This window comes from Orcinus orca, chromosome 16 (assembly GCF_937001465.1).
Source record: "Orcinus orca chromosome 16, mOrcOrc1.1, whole genome shotgun sequence".
NCBI lineage: Eukaryota > Metazoa > Chordata > Mammalia > Artiodactyla > Delphinidae > Orcinus > Orcinus orca.
In genome coordinates, this window is record NC_064574.1 from 42,238,028 (window position 1) to 42,258,237 (window position 20,210).

The window sequence follows — 20,210 nt, forward strand, 5'->3', positions numbered from 1 at the left end:
GGCATGGAAGACAGAAAGTCCCAGGACCACTGCCTCCTCCCTGCATGGTCACTCTCTGAATCCCCTCCGGTTGTCTGTCCCTGACAGCCGCTCCTTGGTTTCGAGCCAGGTCTCTATTGTTCAAGTTACTCGTGATCTTAAGGATGCTCTCTCTTCCCTCTTGCTTCTTTACAAGGATTCACCTGCTTTCACTTCTCTCTCTTACCAAGACTGACCAGAAGTGACCATGGGCTCTGTTTCCTCTGAGATTCTCCCAAAATCACCTGTCAGGTTTATTTCACTTTAGAAGTTCTACTGCAGCCGCATCAACCTTACTAACAATAGCAAATGTCTGCGCTGGTTCCCCCAAAGCAGTCTCTGGGATGAGGATCTGGGGGAAAGGGATTTGTTAGGACAATCCCAAGAAAAAAAACAGGTGAGATGTGAAGACTGAGACTGGAAGGGAAGGGTGGATGTCAGGCTGTGTCCCAGGTGACTGCAAAGTCCCAGGGTGATGCTCCTCAGATGATGCAGGTCACACCTCAGCTTTGTCCCCTCCAGGGCAGAGATGCAGGAGTATCCATTACCCTCTACACCCCACCCATCAGACATTGATTGGTTAAGGGCTGCCCTGGAGGCATTTGATTGCAGATCCCGGGAGCTCGGAGTGCATTGGCAAAGCGCCCGGCAGCCCGAGGGCATCGCTGTGACAGCTGCTGTGTGTGGGGCTTGCCTCTGGCAGGGTTGGTAAAGGACAGGACACTGACGGTGTCCCAGACACACTGAGGAAATCTCCAGGGCCCCTAAGTCCTCCAGAGCTCCACCTACAGCCCTGCGCTCTTTCCAGCGGGGCTCTGGTCCCTCAGTACTATGTGTATAGGGCGCCTCCTTGTCATTCTGGCCCCCTTGTCAGCCAGGAAGGCCCCTCTGTGCAGAAACAGGCAGGCCTCGCGATGGCTGTGAGCTTTGGGCCTTTCAGTCTCAGTGGGTAATTTACTTCTCAGGGGATCTGAGATGATTGACTGTTATCTCAACTTCCCCAGCTCTACCCAGGAAAAGGTCACCTAAGGGCATCCCCTCACACCCACCACCTCTCAGTGCCAGGGATGCAAAATGAGCCTAGTACATGTACTTAATTATGAAGAAGATGTGGGAGCAGATAGTTCCAAAAATCGAGGTGATTAGAGTTATGGGAAAAAAAAATCATGTTAGGAATATTTTGTTTCAGTAGGAGCTTCCACATTGCACAACTAGTTTGCTATTAATATGAGAAGGGTTTTTGTTTGTTTTCCTTTTTTTAAACTTTTGTTGCTTCTGTGTAAAGGGAGTTTACACAGACATTTTGGAACAGAATGCACCTTCTTTTGGGTTCATTGGGTTTATGGGGACTTGCTCTCCTTTTCACATATGTATAGTTTCCAGTAAAACATTCCTCCCAATCACTCGAGAAAGCTCAGGCAAAAGGCAAGTATGTTCCCTTTGCTGGTTCTGACATTCTGCATCCTAATAAATTCATGGTGGAAGCAATCCAGCTGTCTTCTTGGAAAATATAAAGTTTAGAAGAGGACTGTGAATATTCATGGCTATGTAATAGTTTGTTTTATAGTACGTGGAGTTGTAGTTATAAACACAAAACCAGCTGGCAATAAATGACTTTATGACAGCTATTTCCAAGGTATAATGAAGAAAACAAAAACAAAGTTATTGCTTATAATTATGGTGCCTGGGTGAACCTGCACCACGCACTCCAAACACTACTCTGGCCGTTTCCACATGATCTCATTCACAGGCTCCTTTAAATGACCTTGGCCTTCAGGTTATTTAGCTTTGGGGTTGGGAGTGCACTGATAGTATTTGCATTTTCCTGTGCAATTTGTTAAAGAGACAGCATCCTTTTGCTCTATTCACCCATGTAATGGGGAAAAAAACTGGAATTATTGACTCTTCTCTAACTGTTGGAGAGATTTTACACTGAAAAAATATTTTGGAGAGAGCAGTTTGTCAGTACAGTCAGCCCTCTGTACCCATGGGTTTCTGATCTACAGATTCAACCAACTGCAGATCAAAAATATTTAAAAAAAAAATTCCAGAAAGTTCCAAAAAAGCAAAACTTGACTTTGTTATGGACCAACGACTCTTTACATAGCAATTTACATCGTATTTACAACTATTTACATTGCATTTACATTGTATTAGGTATTATAAGTAATCTAGAGATGATTTAAAGTGTATGGGAAGGTGTGATTAGGATATATGCAAATACTACACCATTTTATGCAAATGACTTGAGCAGTAGTGGATTTGCGTATTTGAGGAGGGTCCTGGAAGGACTGTATCTTCAAAATTTTAAACTTTCCCTTTAACTCAATGGTTAAACAAGTTAATTTTTATCAAGGAATATATGCTACCAGAATATATTAGGTAGACAAAGGCATAGTCAAGAATGCTTATGGCAGGGTTATTATAGTAGTATTTACAAACAACCCACATGTTTATCATGTTAAGTAAACATAGTGTCCACGCCTAGAATAGTATGTAGACATTAGATCATCGTACACTGACATTGAAAGTTCTCCAAGATCTAATGCATGAAAAAAGGTAGCCTCAGAAGATATAACACAACATATGTTCCAATTTGTGTAGAAAAAAAAAAATCTGACTATGTTTGTATGACCATATAACTCAATTATTAATTCATTCATCCATTCAACAGATATTTATTGTGTCAGGCCCCATTCTAGATGCAGTTGATACAACAATAAGTAAAACAAAGGTCTTCCTGGGTTTTGCCTGCCAGTGGGGGGTTGAGGTCGAGGAAGCAATGAACAGTCAAGCACCTGTGTGTCAGGTGGTATATGTAGGAGTCAACGAGATCCAGCCGCCTAAGGGAAGAGAGAGGAATTTAACTCGAGGCCAGAAAGAACCTCACTGAGGAGGTGACATGTGATCAGGGATCTCAAAGGAAGTGTGCCCGACAAAGGGATCAGCTAGGCCAAAGGCCCCGAAGCAGGACTGTGCTTTCTGTGTTTGAAGAACCAAAGGAGACCAGCATGGCTGGAACTCTGTGAGCAGGGGGACAAGTGGAAGGAAAGGAGGGTGGAGAAGAAGCCAGGAGCCAAATCATGGGGAAATTGGAGGCCTCGCTCTCCTGACTTCACATTTTATTAAAATGTGATGTGAGGGGACTAAAGCTTTGAGATCAGGAAAAAGGCACAATCTCAGGCTTTAAAATGTAAACGCCTGGAGTGGTGTGATGCTCCTGGTGCTATTGGTCATGATGGCCCAAGAGGAAGGTTTTCTAGTTAAATCCAAGAAAGAGAGGGTGAGGCTGTAGGAGAAAGTTCTCACTGCTGTCTGCCTATGCCTGCCTTCTTTAAGCCTTTTGAGAATTATTTATAAGTTCTTTGTATAATTCACAAGTATTAAAGGTAAAAAATCAATAATTCCTTACCCAAAATAAAGCAATATCTTAGCATTCTGTTCTGTGACCTTGAAGAAGTTCACTTTCTTAGCTTTCTCTCCTCCACGTTTATGAAGAGGGGGGAATAGGTTCTTTATCACAGGATTGTTCATGAGAATGAATCAGACTCTCTGCAGAGAGCTTTTAGCCCGTGCTCGGCACATTGGAACAGAGTGGTCGCCCTGATCTATGGGGGACACGTTCCAAGACCCCCGTGGATTCCTGAAACGTGGATAGTACTGAACCCTATATATACTATGTTTTTTCCTGTACATACATACCTATGATAAAGTGTAATTTATAAATTAGGTACAGTAAGAGATGAACAACAATAAAGAATAATAAAATAGAACAATTATAACAATATACTGTAATAAAAGTTATATGAATATAGTCTCTCTCTCTCTCTCAAAATATCTCGTACAAATGTAATGCCTTTTCCATGTTGACTAAAAACTTACCACACACCACGGCTCTAACTTTTGCGGTTTGATGTGCGACAGCAAAACTAACGTGGATTTATTTTTCCTTCTTCACAGTTTTGTGATAGAAGATTCGTTCTTACCCTAATCTTAGCAACCTCAGCACACAATTGTTTTTTTCTTTCCTTATTGACTCGAGAACTTTCACCTTTTCACTAAGGGAAGCACCGCTTCTCCTTGGCCTATCTGAATTGCCAACATCACTACTTTTGTGTTTTGGGGGTAAAATAAACGTTACTTCAACACAAGCACTGCAATACGGCTCTACTATGACAGCCTAGCTGATAAACTGAGGAGACTGACGGGTGGGATACATGGATGATTCACGTCCCAGGCAGGATGGAGCGAGATGGTGCTAGATTTCATCACGCTACTCAGAATGGAGCACGATTTAAAATTTGTGCATTGTTTATTTCTGGAATTTTCCATTTAACATTTTTAGACTGCAGTTGACCACGGGTAGCTGAAACTGAGGAAAGCAAAAACACAGATAAGGGAGGGGACTACCGTAATTCAAGAATGACAGCTATTGTTGCTAGGCTACCACCTCCCATGTCAAAACACCATGAGGAATTCGGGATGCTTCCCAGGATGGGAAGCATAGTCTACAGCCTTAAGGATTTCAGTGTTCCTTCAAATGTGCTTGAAACCAACATGCTGGGCTAAGGAAGTATTTTCTAGGTGGCGGCCCAATCTGTAATTTCACAAAAGAAAATTCCTCTCTCACTCTCCAAGTCAAATGATTATTTTTCTTTTCCCCGAGAGAGAAGTGCATGATGATTTGGAAAACAAACAAACAAAACTGGCTAAAAGTCAAGTGCTATAAAGTTTCTGGTGGCTGTAGGGTCGGCCCTGATTAGCATGGAGATGTCCTGCTCCTGGAGCTTGCAGGAAGGGGAGTTTGGAGCCTTACAAATTCAACTGATGATGTCATTCCCCAAGTGCTACAGGTGACTGCAGAGTTATATGCACTTAAACCAGGCTAATTGGCCTGGGTTTTGGTACAATCTATCATTCTTCCTTCCACAGGCGAGGATTTTTGTGGGAGGTGGTTATGTTAAATATAACTTTGAAATAAAGAAATCCCGTGCTACTCAATTCTGGTGGCCCCATCAGAAACTTATTATGGCAAAGAACACAGACTCTGTGCTGTAAAATCCCTTAGTTGAACTCACTTGCTCTCTCTTTCTTTCCCAATCTCTCTCTCTCAAGTAATAAAAAGTGATTAATACTGAGATTTAGTTTGGTTGAATTATATGCAAAGTTGTTTTACATACAATGAGTTTTTTCCATGATATTGCAATCCCATCTCTGCTTTATCATTGCCTTTTTGTTTGAATTAATGCAATAATGTTACCAAGGGCATCCTCCATTACACAACTGTTTGCCTTCACATTCAAGGCGACAGTGTCATTTTCAGATGAAGCTATTTGTCCTTGTTAAAACAGGCAAGGCAATTGGTACATTCAGACTCAACTATTAAGTTGCATGATTGATTCCAAGTTAGAGCTGGGAGCTGAGGCAAATGAAAGTTGCCATTAGCTGTTCAGTGTGCTCTCTCTTCTGCTAGATCTGATGGGAGAATGACTCATAATTCTGTGCCTGAGAAGGAAGCAAAGGGGAATGAACTCAGATCAGTTCCCCAGGAGGCAGACTCTGAGATGGAGTTTAGGTTACAGGATGTTTACTGAGCTGTGCTCTGGGGATCAACACCTGGAGAAGACAGGGGATAGAAGTGGGAGGGGCAGAGGGAAAGAAGAGCTGCCGTGTGGCTCAGTGCCGGGCCTGCTCACCCCGTTGGGAGCTCTGGGGCTGCAGGGCCCTTCGGTGCTACATTGATTTGAGCCAAGATGACCAAGCCCTTTATACTCTGCATTGATTATGGGAAGGGGCATGACCCCAGTGAGGTGGGTCTTTGCATCTGACACAGTCCCTGAAAAGGTTAACAGTTGAAGGCTGTCTGCTGACAGCACTACTGGGGTCTAGGCACTAGATTCTAGGGCAGTAGTCCTCAGCCAGGGGTGATTTCGCCCCCTAGGGGACATTTGACAATGTCTGGAAATGTTTTTGATTGTCAGGACTGGGGGCCCTGCTCCTAGCAAGTGGATAGAGTGCAGGGATGCTGCTAAACATCTGACCATGCACGAGGCAGCCCCCAGCAATAGTCATCTGGTCCCAAATATCAACAGTGCCAAGGTCAGTCAGCCTTGCTCTAGGGCAACAGATTCCCCCACCCCCACCCCAAAGCAGAGCCTGGTGGGCATCACAGTGGCCACCACAAGAATCAATATTAATTGAGATATTGTTACTTGTCAGCCACGATGCTCTGTGTTCCTTATTCCTTCTCATCTTCCTGCAAACCCCTTAGGAGAGCCTTAGAGTTTTCATCTACTGATGAGGATGCTCAGAGCAGTTAAGTAAACTCCTCAACATCATGAACGGGAAGGACCCCGAGGTGGGATTTCAAGCAGACTGCCTCATGGAAAACATTCTAGTATCTTCTAGTTTCTGCTTGATGGCTTGATGCAGGTGTTCTCAAACTTTTCTCTTTGTCTACCCGGAGCACAAGATAGATGATGTTTACGTGTTCAGTTTGCTTCCATGGAATTCCTGGGGCACCAGCTATAAACTCACGTCTTTCTACCTCATTTAAAAGACACAATGACGCATAGCACAGGGAGATCAGCTAGGTGGTTTGTGACCACCTAGAGGGGTGGGATAGGGGGGGTGGGATAGGGAGGGTGGGAGGGAGGGAGACGCAAGAGGGAAGAGATATGGGAACATATGTATATGTATAGCTGCTTCACTTTGTTATAAAGCAGAAACTAACACACCATTGTAAAGCAATTATACTCCGATAAAGATGTTAAAAAAAAAAAAAGGCACAATGCAACATGAGTGAGCACGGGACAAATTACAGGGATGACTCTGAATCCTCTCTAATTTGTATTTCTAAGCAGGTCATTCCTGAACTTCTGACCCTTACTGTTAGTAAGCATGCAGTTGCTTTCCACAGGCAGAGTGCAGCCTGTAGATAATCTTGGTGAATGCCTGTAAAAAGACTACAATATTTCCAGGAGAATTTGTTCCATACTGTCTCTTCATGTTTCTATGTCATTGGATGGATTGAGTTATTCAAAAACATTCTTCAGAACTTATTGGCACCTCAAGAATGTAAGGAATCAAAGAATTAACTCATTAATTCACTTAAAAAATAACCCCTACTCCATTCCAGAAACTGTCCTATTTTCTCATTAGAAACAGTAGTATTTACTAGTGAAGGAACAGAAAAAAAAAAATCTCTCATTTCACAGACATATAGGTAAGCTTAACAGAGTCAATTATTACTCTGTCTAAAACAAAATCATGTAAATTTTGACTTTTTAAGTAGAACGTCCAAGTAAAGGGAATAAACATATATTCTATAAAAATGTTAAGGAAAATAAAATGTAGTACACATTTAACCCAAAGATATAAATAAAAAAGGCTTAAACATTTCATTATAGTTGAGCCCAATCATAATGTTAGTTATTATGGTCAATAGCAGATGCAGTATTTTGAATTTCTAGTACAATATCAGTCCTTTTAAAAAAAATTCTGTCATTAATTCCCACAGCATACTTCTATATGGTAAATGTTATCTGCATTTTCATGGGAAAATCCAAAGATGAAAACAACTTGATCAAATTTATGCAAAGGTACATTGGCAGAGGACATTGTCATACTCAGATCCCTTTCTATTGTTAGAAAGCTCAATTTTGACTTAACTCTATTTACATTTGTTCATTCACTCTTTTCATCAAATTCTTTAAATATTGCTGAGTAAAATACAGTGTCTTAGTCAATTTGGGCTGCTATAACAAATTGCTGGGTGGCTTAAACAACAAACATTCATTTCTCATGGTTGAGAGATCAAAGATCAAGGTGCCAGCAGATCTGGTGTTTGGTGAGAGCACACTTCCTGGTTTGCAGATGGCTGTCTTCTCATTGTACTTCACTTAGTGGACAGCAGAGCGTGCTAGCTATCTTCCTCTTCTAAGAATTCTAATCCCGTCATGGGGGCTCAACCCTCATAACCTAATTAACTCCCAAACATCTCACCTCCAAATACCATCACATTAGAGTTTCAGCATATACATTTGGGTGGACACAAACATTCAATCCATAGCATATGGCATAAGCAGTGGTTTGCCAGCAAATGTTTAAAAAGTGACTCAAAAAAATTAGTGTGCATGTCTGTAAGTTTATTTTTAAATTTTAGTGATACAAAGAATGTATAGCACACAACTTAAATATAAGAATAGACTATAGGGGCTTCCCTGGTGGCGCAGTGGTTGAAAGTCCGCCTGCCGATGCAGGGGACGTGGGTTCGTGCCATGTTCCGGGAGGATCCCGCGTGCCGTGGAGCGGCTGGGCCTGTGGGCCATGGCCACTGGGCCTGCGCGTCTGCAACGGGAGAGGCCACAACAGTGAGAGGCTCGCGTAACGCAAAAAAAAAAAAAAGAAAAAAAAAAAGAATAGACTATACAATACCCTCTGTTAGAAATTCTGTTTAGCCAGTTGATTCTTACAGAATCCTTTTGTTAAATTTTATCAAAATTTTGTATCCATAGCCAACTTCTGGTTTCAGTTGACCCACATGTATAGTGCACCATGAACATTGATTGATATTTTCAGATTTTACATCACCAACACGATGTCACTTAACACAGAGCTGAGACAGGATGCCCAGTAGCATACTGGTATGTAGTATTTCCACCAGACACGTATGACAGACATAGTCATCTTAAAAGCAGAGGTAATAGTAACATGCGGCACAAGGAAGCGATGATGACTATTTGTTTTAGATATGACTTAGCTCATTGAAGGTTTATGTGATTTAATTTCTTAATAATTGTTTAACAGTTCGTTCCCAAGATTCCTGTAAATTTAACTGTTGGTTTTTGTGAGCTGGCATAATTGCTGGTAAAGAAAATTTTTCAGTTAATCAAATATGCCATTTCCAGGATGTCTCCTATTCCAGCTGAGTGGGGTTGAGAGCTCAGAGTATGTGGGTAGAGGGCATCCCATTATCAAGCAAAACAGGTGTTGAAATAGATGCTGTCAGGTTCGAGCAGAATCGTGCCTTTAAAATTTATCGTTATTTTTGTGGTTTCTTCACAGGCATTTCCCTGCATCTCAACAGGCATTTATGGTAAGTGATCTATCTTTTGGTAATGTTTATATTTCTTTATTTTGTTGTTAAAATCAAGGTTAACAGGAAAAATAAGAGGTTCTCTGATGGATATAGTTTGCTGTGATTTAAAGAGACTCAAAGTGCAGGTCAGATCCCATTGAGGAATCTTGAGAGGCTATTTGGATATTTTGTGTTGTTGCATTTAGTTGTATTGCATACCATGTGCAATGATTAGATGCACTGCGGCTTAACGTCTTTTGTTAGGTGAAAATTTTGCTCTAGTAGGATCTGACCTCTAATAGTATTTTCTTTAATAAAGTCAGGTTTTTCTGTTAGATGAATCATAATGCATATAAAACCTAACATTACCATTATTTTGTTGTGAATTACAAAATAATAGAAGTGTTAGAATGCACACACGTATATGTCTGTATGTTTAAATTAAAAAAACCAAATATGTGACAATAAAAACAAATACTTTTAATAAGATGCAGTTTTTTTTCTGGTATTGATAGATTGTTTTAAGTAGTGGCTGCTTCACTCACAGATGGAAGCAAAATGTTTTTATCATTACTTGTTTTCACTAGACTAAAGCTCTCTAAATATTCTTCTACCTACAATGACATATCCCTATGCTTTTTATCTCAGGCCGTTAATAAATCTGTTTTACACATTCAGGTAAAACAGAGTTTTTCGTTTTAGGGTTTTCTGATCAAGCAAAATAGATTACAACATTTCTGAGCTCAGACTTCTCACATGGAGACTCTTAGATGAAAAATAAAATAGGTACAAATGTTAAAAATTATTTAACTTCATCACTATAGGGGAAGGATAGCTAAAGTGATATCAAAGGTAGGAGACTTATTTCCTCTTAATGTGGTATTTTTTTTTGAAGGTTTTAGTGAGAATAAAGTGGAAAATGGAGGCCTGAATCAAATTAAATGGGGAAAGATTTGGCGACATTATTTAAAAATTTAAGGCGTGCTTTTTTCTCTCTGGATTCCACTATAGCCTGTCTTGGTGGAAACACATTGGACACTGGGCTGGTGGGCTAAGCTGGACCATCTGCACCATTATCCCCATCATGGCCACTCTTTCTGCCTCACAGATACCCAGTTATAACTCTTACTTATATATTTGCTTAAAGGAAGTATTACATGCAAAGTTTTACTTGGTCAAGCACCCAAATCTTCATTTCACCTTGTCTAAAAGCAAATCAGACTCCACCACAGAGATGGTTCTGATTTTTGAAAATGTTCTCTCATGACAATCTTGATTTTCCTTGATAAAAAAAACGAGCAAAAACCCAAGTGCCAAAAACAATCCTGTGTCATATTGTCGATGTCCATTTTGTCTCTGAGAATCCTGTGATAATGTACAAAGACTTTCAGAAGCTGAATTTAACACGATGCATTAAGAAAGGGGGAAATGGCAGGAAAAGGAAATAGAAAAGTAAAGGAAGTTGAGGAGGGACACTAAAATGGAAGGCTGAGAGAGCATAGTAGAAACTAAATCAAAACTAAAGTGGCCCTTGGTTAATTTCAATCCCTGAAGGACCGGGATTCCTCCTTACAGTAACATGGCTCAGTGTATAATAACCAGGTCAGTACAGCATTGTGTTGGGTGGGAGGGGAATATTGAAGACTGTTGAGAAAGGCACTGATAGGGAGTCATGTCACAGCCTTGGAGGGTTTCCACCACATGAGCTCAGTCAGTTTTCACAAAGCTAGGTCAAAGAATTTAGTTTTCAAGTCCTGGCTACTCATCTCTCTTACCCTCTAGTTTGTGAGTAAATTTCAAAGTGAGGCTGATACCTGCAAAGTCAGGTGCCATGTTGTCTTTGGTTAGATGCACCTGTGCTTGAGACCTAGAATTATTTTTAGCTCCATGAGATCTTTAATAATGTTTACATTACTCCAGGTCTCTTTATGAACTATTTAACATTTTGCAACTTGAAAATTATGCTATATGTCCCTTGTGAAACTATAGCTTTCTGATCAGCCCTTGATTCTCTCCTAAGTACTCATATTTTATGGATCAGTTGTTTTCTTGCTCTTATTCAGAACTTAGTTTCGCCTCCTCTATTATCTAGATCAATTTTACTTTTATCTTTACTTATTGGCATTTGAAAGAATACTTTAGTTGAAGAAAGTGGTCCACAGCTAAAAAGAAAAAAAAAAAATTAAAAGCAGGCAAATAATACTCCCAACACTTTGTAAGTCATGCTTGGTGGGTTACGAGCCAATATTCAGAGCAGTCTCCTGGTTCCAGGCCTTGCCTTCTTATTCCATATTCTAAACCTCACTACATGAATTTTTCTAAACTAACGCTTGGTGCATGTTTTGCATCTGCTCAGGGGCCTTTGATCATATTCTGTTACTTGTAGACTCTTTCTATGCTGAACAATAGGCAATTTATGTATCTCCCTAAACCAGCGCTTTCAAAATTTGTGAAGAGGGGAAAAAGAATCTCTTCTTGAGGATGTGAGTTGCTGTGCCAAGAATTTTATATGTACCTTTGCCTTTGCATCTTGAAAAGGGGGAATATACTTTGTAGTATTTCCTAGGGTTAATTGTCCATAGAAATTATTCTTCTCTCAAACTTTCTTAGGACTAGTGTTTTCTCCAGAATATAGTTTGAGAAATTTCTTGACATCCACCCATTGTGGACACATTTTCTCTTACACACAAATGAGCTGATGAGTCTCAGAACCTGGCATGTGCCTTCCCAGGTCCAATTCTGTGCCCCTTCCTTATAACACACCCACAAGCACCACACTCACACACACCATCACCACCACTATTCTCTACCCCAATCCCCAAACAAAAACACACCACACACACGTATATAGGTTGAAGCTTGATCTCTGAGAAGTCTTCCTTGAATATGCCAAATCTTGACGGTCATTACATCTTTTGAACTCTTTCAGCATTTGTAATCTGGACAATTAACAACTGCCTCTTCATATTGTTCCATAGATTTTTTTTTAAAATATAGCCTGTGTTCATAGCCAATCCGGAGCTTTTTTCATGAGCAGGGATTCACTTGTGCATGTTCTACACACACCCACCATCTAGCATTGTGTCTCCCGGAGAAGCTCAGGAAATAATTGCTGTTTGATGACGACAATAATGATTATAACCCCAATTGTTGCCTAACTGATGATACAAGAAGCAGAATTGTTGATTGGCAAGATAACAGGCAGAGAAAGCTACCTGGTTGGTATTTTCTTAGTGGGCAAACATCTCTATTTTAGGAAAAACAAATGTGCTCCTAAAAAACATTCTCAAACTAGGAATGATATCTGTAAGCATGGCAGTGCCCACCTTCACAAGGGGAAATGAAAACTCAAGAATTTGTTCATTTAGAATACCAATACCATATCTGTATGTCTTCTTTGGGTATATGTATAACTGATTCACTTTACTGTACATCTGAAACTAACACAACATTGTAAATCAACTATACTCCAATAAAGTTTTCTTAAAAAAGAAAACCAAGATAAATACAGCACTCTACTTCACTTAAACAAAACAAAACAAAACGCTTTGTTATTTATCATAGCCCATGGGATGATGGTCTCTCAGGGAGGTTGCTCTGAGGCCCTATCCCGACTTTTCCTGACATGTCCTAGTCCCAGCCCCCTCCCCATCTGCTGTAATTTCTCAGATACCTCTTTGCTTTGGATTGACCTTCACTTTTAGATTTTTGTCCCCAAAACTCAATGTAACTCTAATTCTTCTATCAGAACAAAAATTTTGACTATGGTAGAGCCATCTTTGGAAGGGGTTTGAGTTATTTAATTGCCAAGATGATCTCATACCAGGGCAATGTCAACAGTAAGCATTTCCATTTTGTGGAATCATCTCCATACTCCAAGCATGTCTACAAGGATCCGGGCACAACGGTATTTCCGGGACACTGGAGACCATGGCGGAAACCAGTTACTCTCCCAGCCTCTCCTTAATCCTAGCCTTTTGGAGACAAAACCATCTGTGCCTTTTTGCAGAACACAGACTGAAAACTATCTGCCGTGTGACTCAGCCCGATTTCAGGGAGAAATACAATGGGAGCAGGCCCCGCCCGCTCTCAAGTTTCCCTGGACGAGGAGCCAGAATTTTCCAGTCTGATTTTCAGCCACCGCTGTTGCTGCCCCAATGTAATGTTTCCAGGATGGTTCCACAGGGCACCAGACCGCCTGCTTACACTCAGGTTGAAAAGCCACATTTGGTAAAATACCAAAGCAAGGCCTGTGTTACTTTTGGAAAAAGAGATCCAGATGAGGCTTACAGGGTCTTTAAACTCCCAGATCCCAATTAAAGGTTTGATTTGGCCACGAAACCGGACTCAGAGGGATAGATCTGAACTTCCCTGATGAACATTTCAGATCTTGCGTGTGCCTTCTGCCCTTTGAGCCCAACTTGGATACTCTGGTGCTAATAAGTTTAACACAAGAGGCTAGACATGATGCATAGCAGTGGAATTTTTACTGAGAAGTGAACAGCAAAAAGAATTTTTGTCTATTTTATGAGAGTCGATATAGTTAACAGAAATGAAGTCCAGGTGGAAAAGTGTATCCCTTGAGTAATTGAGAAAATATTCTTTCTGGAGGAAAAAAAAAAAAACTTCAATCTTCCTTTCCAGGTACAAGATGGTGTTTTTAGAGAGGAAGGAATTTCAGACATTGAGTTATTGGCTGGAAATCTGTGGGAAAAATTTAAGTGCAGCATAACTTCGTGAAAACAGCTCCCATATTTATTCATTAGATTTCTGTTATCAACGTGGAAGGCCTGTTTCTATCAAATCACCCGGTCTCCCTCTGCTTTCCATGAAATGCTGCCAGAACACAACTTTCTAATTGAATCCTCCCTCATTTGCATTCAGGTTCGCGCTTCTGCTTCTAACTGGTAAAAAAAAAGGAGATCTACGTGATGTTTTGTTAACCTTATATATACTTGGCAAATATTTTTATCACTACATATGTCTAAATTCACAGACATGACTTGGAAAAAAACCAAAGCGTTCTGCAATGGCAATGCTAAGGGCATGCCCTCTGTCAGGTTTAAATGCTGACAGGTTTCAGAGGGTGTGACAACCATGGCTGTGCAATTCTGGGCTTGCTGGAAGAGTTATCTTATGTAATGCATTTGGAAACCAGAGCAAAATTGACAAAAATGTGTGCCCCTCCCTTTCATCCCCCTGAAAGCTCCCCTCCTCCCTCTGGCTTTCTTCTCTTCCCTTTGATATTTCCATTTGCTTTGAAAACTTCCTTTCAGGTGGTCTAATGATGACTCTTTTTTCTCTCATAAATTCCCTTCTATGACATCCTGTGTTTTTTTGTCCTGGGAACATTATTCCCGCTGTAGGAAGTGTTATTGTTCTTGGCAATCCTTGAGTTAATTGCTGGCCCTCAAAGGGAAGTAACATTAGCATCAGCATACCTTACTTCCCTTTGGGAAAATACAGTGCGGGGGACAAACCCATCTTAATTCTATCACATTTGAATAATATTTTATGAACTGATCCTTATGAAGCACTGGAGAAAGAGTTTAACAGACAATGAAATTATAGCTATTGTTTCTAATCCTCTGAGTGCTTACCATTTGAATAGACAGTTCTAGCAAATTCAGTCACACATGTACACATTGATACATTCATCCCACAAAATGTGGTACAAACTCCCCTTTTACTCTCTCTAAACTACATGAGTCTTTAATAATAAAAATGCATCAAACTAAGAAACCAAAAGTACTACCTTTGCGCTGGAAGAGAGTTTCAAGCACCTAGCAACAAAATATGCTAGTTCAGCTTACATAAAAATAACAGTGAGGGCTTCCCTGGTGGCGCAGTGGTTGAGAGTCCACCTGCCGATGCAGGGGGCACGGGTTCGTGCCCCGGTCCGGGAGGATCCCACATGCCGCGGGGCGGCTGGGCCTGTGAGTCATGGCCGCTGAGCCTGCGCGTCCGGAGCCTGTGCTCCGCAAGGGGAGAGGCCACAACAGTGAGAGACCCGCGTACCGCAAAAAAAAAAAAAAAAAAAATGACAGTGAGACCCATGGGCAGGATTCCCCCAGGGGATCTGCCAAAAGAAATGAAAATCCTGGAAACGTAGCCTTCTGGTACTGCAGAAACCAGTGTCATTCTCCCTGGTGTTCTGTTCAAATTGAACAATTTTAGGACTTTATTAAAAGACTAAGTGTTTCAAAAAGTAATAAAGATTACAACTTTATTACTGTTTCTGAGGTCTGCATGTCTACCTCTTTGCAACTGTGTCAAGGTAAAAATTTGTCTTAGGACTAGAATGCAGAAATGAATTCCAAGTCACCCCATCCTCAGAAGCTGCCATATATTATTATATTACATTTTAAAAATGGCTTTTCTTATAGAAGAAGTATCAAAGCAGTAAGTCTTTTAAGGAAATAGGAAAACCACTTCAGTAAATTACAAAGCCTATCCATTTAACAGGAACCCTGGGAATATCTTTCAGCCATGTTGAAAACTGGGAGCAGTAATGGAATGCTCTCCCTAAAGAACTTCCTAAGAATGGACCACACTTTCCATCTGATCAGTGGAATAATTTCCATGCGCTCGCTCATTTTTCTCATCCAGTCTTGAATGACACTCCTTTTTATTTGCTCCTTATACATGCTTGTATCTAAAGGGTGACTTTAAATAAACATAGCTCAGCTCTCTTTAGAAAGGAAATCAAAAATAATTCTGAAAGCTCTTAGAGAAGTCAAATATGTTTAGCTCTTTAGGACAATGATTTTCATGTCAAATCCTTTGTAGTCAATGATTCTATTTTTAAGAAAACATCTTGAAATGCATTTGAAAGAGACTATATTAGTTAGGGTAAAGCTAAGCTGCTGTAACAAAGAGGCTCCAAAACAGAGTGGCTTAGTGTATATAGATGTTGATTTCTTTCTATGCAAATAGTTCCAAAGTGAGCATTCTGCTTGGGAAGGATTTGTTCCACTCTATCATTGAAGGCAACATTAATCTGCGGTGGTGTTAAGTAGTCGTTCTGCCTTTCATAAGGCATTGTTCTCATATGGTTACCTTTCTCATTTCTAATGAAAGAAACACGTAGGATGGGCACACATCCTATCTGATGGTCCCTGGACTCAGGGTAGCACTTATCACTTTCATCTCCCTTTCATTGGAGGGAAATTGGTCTCTTGACCAACCTAACTACAAAGGAGATTGGAAATTTAGTGTGCCTTGTATTCCACGTGTCTGACTATGATTCTTTTATGTAGCAAGAAGAGGGCATTGAATTATGATGGCCTTCTAGATATCATTGCTCAAGGGGGAAAGAAAGTCAAATTAAATCAAACAGGTCACTCATAGGTAATTTAATTCTGGAGCACTTTGATTCTACACAGAATCAGTAAATATTTTTGAAAAATGATAGTCTCTATTTGGCAAGAATAGTTGGTGATTTTTATAGTATCTGCTTTATTAAAATGCCTTTATAATCCTGAATCCTGAAAAATTTGGAAGTATGGCATTCTTCAGGCATCAGTACAGTGACCTATTATTAGTTGTCAGCCAGTATATTTAGACATTTAGATCTTACGTCAATTGTGTTTACATTTTTTGTACTATACTTCTTGCAAAATTTGCAGACACATCAGTGGAAACTGAAATCAGTATATTGAGAATGAATAAATAATTGTATCATTTGTTACATTTCTAATTCTTGTCCATTTCCATAGAAATCCTTGGAAGAATCAATTATAGTTTGTTTCTGTAACACCTATATGGTTCTCTTTCACAACACTCATTACAACTGCAGCTTACATTTACTGGGGTTTTATTTTATCATTGTTAGTATCTGGTTTTGCTCACACCTAAGTCCCCAGCTCCCAGCACAGTGTCCGATGAATGTTTAAGAGTAAATTCTTGTTAAATGAATGTATACAATTTCCTATTAAAAATATGCTCTGTGCTCTATATTTGTTATAAATCAAATCACTTTGAGTCTTGTCCAGACAACAGAATTAAAATGTATAGTATTTTCTCATTGAGAATATGAATTATATGTTCCAAAAATATCAAACAGGAAACAACAGGTTTTGAACACAGACAACATAATAAGTTAGAGTCTTTATATTTCATTCTAGGAATTTTTTTCTTCTTTTCTTATAGTACATGCAAATAAGTCTTTTTCTTTTATTATAAAGAGCCAGGATTTGGTGTTTGCGTTGATCCTCTTGCAGTTATCCTAGGGTAATGTTCCTGCCAGTGGTCATCTTTCCTCTTAGAGGACCATCCCTAAGACTGTTGCATGACTCAGAGTGGATAAGCAAAGTGCCTAGTGACAGATCGCTGTACCTCAGGATTTTTCTATCAAGCCAGTCATTAGAAGCACTTATTCATTTTTTCATCCCCACTTCCAAACCTAGCGATTCACTAGTGTTTAGACTCTGAGTTACCAGCTGGCAGCCCTGTCCCCTTAATGTCTAGTATGGATAGTGAATGAATACCCATGATACTGAAACGAATCACACAGGTCCCCACTTTGCTTTGGCTAATAACTGACGAGAGGGTCATGATCACCACCCCAGACTTTAGAGGACTAGTGAAAAAATGTGGCTAGAGCATCTGAACACTGATATGGCACTAACGTTACCAAAGAGAAAAAGAGATGGAGGGACATTTTTTAAAGGTGTGCTTTTATCATTAAAATAATGTATGCATATGGCAAGAAACAATAAAGCAGTATAAAAGGTCATAAAGTTTAAAAAAATCTCTTCCCACCTGAAACTGCCAGTATCACTCTTGAGAGGCAACCATTGTTGAATTTCTTGTGCATTTTCAAAGAAAATATTCACTGAATATATAAGCCTATAAATGTAATCAACTTTATCAGTCTTTTTCTTCATGGTTTCCAACTTAGGAAGGCCTTCCCACTTCAAGATTATTTTTAGAAGTTCTCCCAGATTTTCTTCTGGTGAGCTGGTCACATTTTCAACAAACAGACATGTGTATGTTAAACCATTTATTTACATATATGTTTGTGTACATACATAAATATCATACATATATACACATAAACATATACATATGCATATATATTGTATACAGTATATTTATTTATACATACATATTTACTGTATAGCATATGCTATGCACTATATATCATATATGTATGCATATACATATACATATGTGTATAAACAAATGCATATATCTATATGCATATATCTATACTAAAGCCCTTATATGCTTAAGATACTGAATGAGAAGTAGTATATATTTTAAAGCATAATTACATGTTTGTACCTATGTATGTGTACTGGTTTAAAGAAAAATATGAATTTTTTCTTTAAAAAATGATTTTGGGGATATCCATAACTTTAAACGAGCATCTAATTAATTATTGCCCTTTTCTTTCACAAATAATCCGTAGCTTTTAAATTTCTTTAGAATCTATAATTGCAAGGTAATACTTTTCTATTATTACTTATTGTTTATATCTCATAGTTATTATATATTTTCTCTATGTGTGTGTATATATCTGTTTATATGTATACACATATATGTTATATATAATAGAAAATATATCACCTGTTATGTGTGTGTGTGCTCTTGTGTATAGATATGAGAGAATGTGATATGTGTGCATCTGTATCTCAAATAGTTTTAATATAGCTGCTAGGAAAATTTTAGGATAAGATTTTCTTTGTTAATCTTCTTGTTATTGAATAATTGCGTCCATTTTTCACCTGTTCTTTACAAGATAATGACAATGAGATTTTCCCACTAAAGCAGACCTATTTTACCTACTCCTGTCCCCACAAATGAGCAGGTCATGTAATTTGAGAATAAATTAATAGTGCAGCCGTTCACAAGTTGTAGCTCAGGTATTTCTGAGGGACCATGAGATTTCTTAGAATTATAAGTATTGATGTCAGTTTGGCAATGATTTTCTACAAGTGCAAAATGTGATGGTGTCCATTTCATTCACCATCTGAAAGCAAATCTGATTATGAGACACACAGGGCTTGACAGCTAAAGACATTTCTTCATTTACTGACTTCTTCCTCTGGGACAATTTTAAAATTGCAAAAGCTCATCTCTTCCACGAGGGGGTAAGTAGCAAGTTATTTAGTGATAGTTATCAATGTGCAATTGCATATTGTCTTTTGGAAATAAGAGGAAAAAAATGATGGCATGCCTGCCATTTGCCCACCATCAGCATGTTTTAAACATCTCAGAGGGAGTCAGAGATACACTTCCCTTTGGGCTTTTTCAGTGGGAAATATGGAATGAACTCTTTCACACCTTTCATTTGTGCTGCTAAGACTGAAATCAGAAGTACAAAGCATTTTAAATGGACAGAATAAAAAGCAAACCTCAGACTGGCTTTCCCTCCCATGGCGCTTGCCAAGAAGGCCAGGACAAACGTCAGCAAGTAAATACAAAAATGAGTCACCTTGACCCCTTCCTCATCTTTAAAACTCAGTTGAGAATGGGTTCCTTCCCTCTCAGGCTAAATACACTGTGCTCTAGGGCTGTCAGCCCTGCAGAAAGGCCCTCGTCTGCCAAGCAGTCGGAGAAGACCAGCTGTAATTGGCAATCCATTTCTCCATTTCCATTGTACAGCCATCCCTGACAAATTACTCACAATCAAATGTTGGCTGCAGCAAGGGGCACCCTATGCGGCAGGGAAGAAAAATGAGGCCTCACACTGGTCTGACAGCCGAATCTTTCAACTCACCCCAGTAGACTGAAGGAGGGGACACTGCGGTTTACCTGTCACTGCCACCCATAAACAAACTGCTCTGTGCAGCTCGGAGCTTGGCTGCTGTGATCAGGGCTTCCTCAGGGCCTGCCAGTGACCTGACCAATCCGAGCTATAGAGAATGGGGAAGAACTTCATCCTGCTGAGGAAGAGGCATTGGCAGTGGCATAGGAGATTGCTGAGGGCAGCCTGGACCATCGGACCCCTGGAGAGGGATGCTATCTATGTCTGACCGTTTGGAAGTTGGTGGAGGTCCACTGTAGGCTCCAAATGATAGTGTCCATCAGTCTGTGCTTGCTGCTTGTCTATGGTCTGTCATTCATCATCTGGGTAGTGTGGTATCTAGCCCTTTCCACTCATTAG

At 39.8% G+C, this 20,210-nt stretch overlaps 1 protein-coding gene across 1 annotated transcript in view; it reads left to right on the forward strand.

Moving 5' to 3' along the window:
- MACROD2 (mono-ADP ribosylhydrolase 2) overlaps positions 1-20,210 on the forward strand; it is a 1,997,895-nt gene that overhangs the window by 1,388,246 nt on the left and 589,439 nt on the right. Inside the window, exon 7 of the mRNA XM_049699229.1 lies at positions 9,085-9,115. Within this exon, the coding sequence (XP_049555186.1) occupies positions 9,085-9,115 (31 nt within the window). The remainder of the gene's footprint in view (positions 1-9,084; positions 9,116-20,210) is intronic.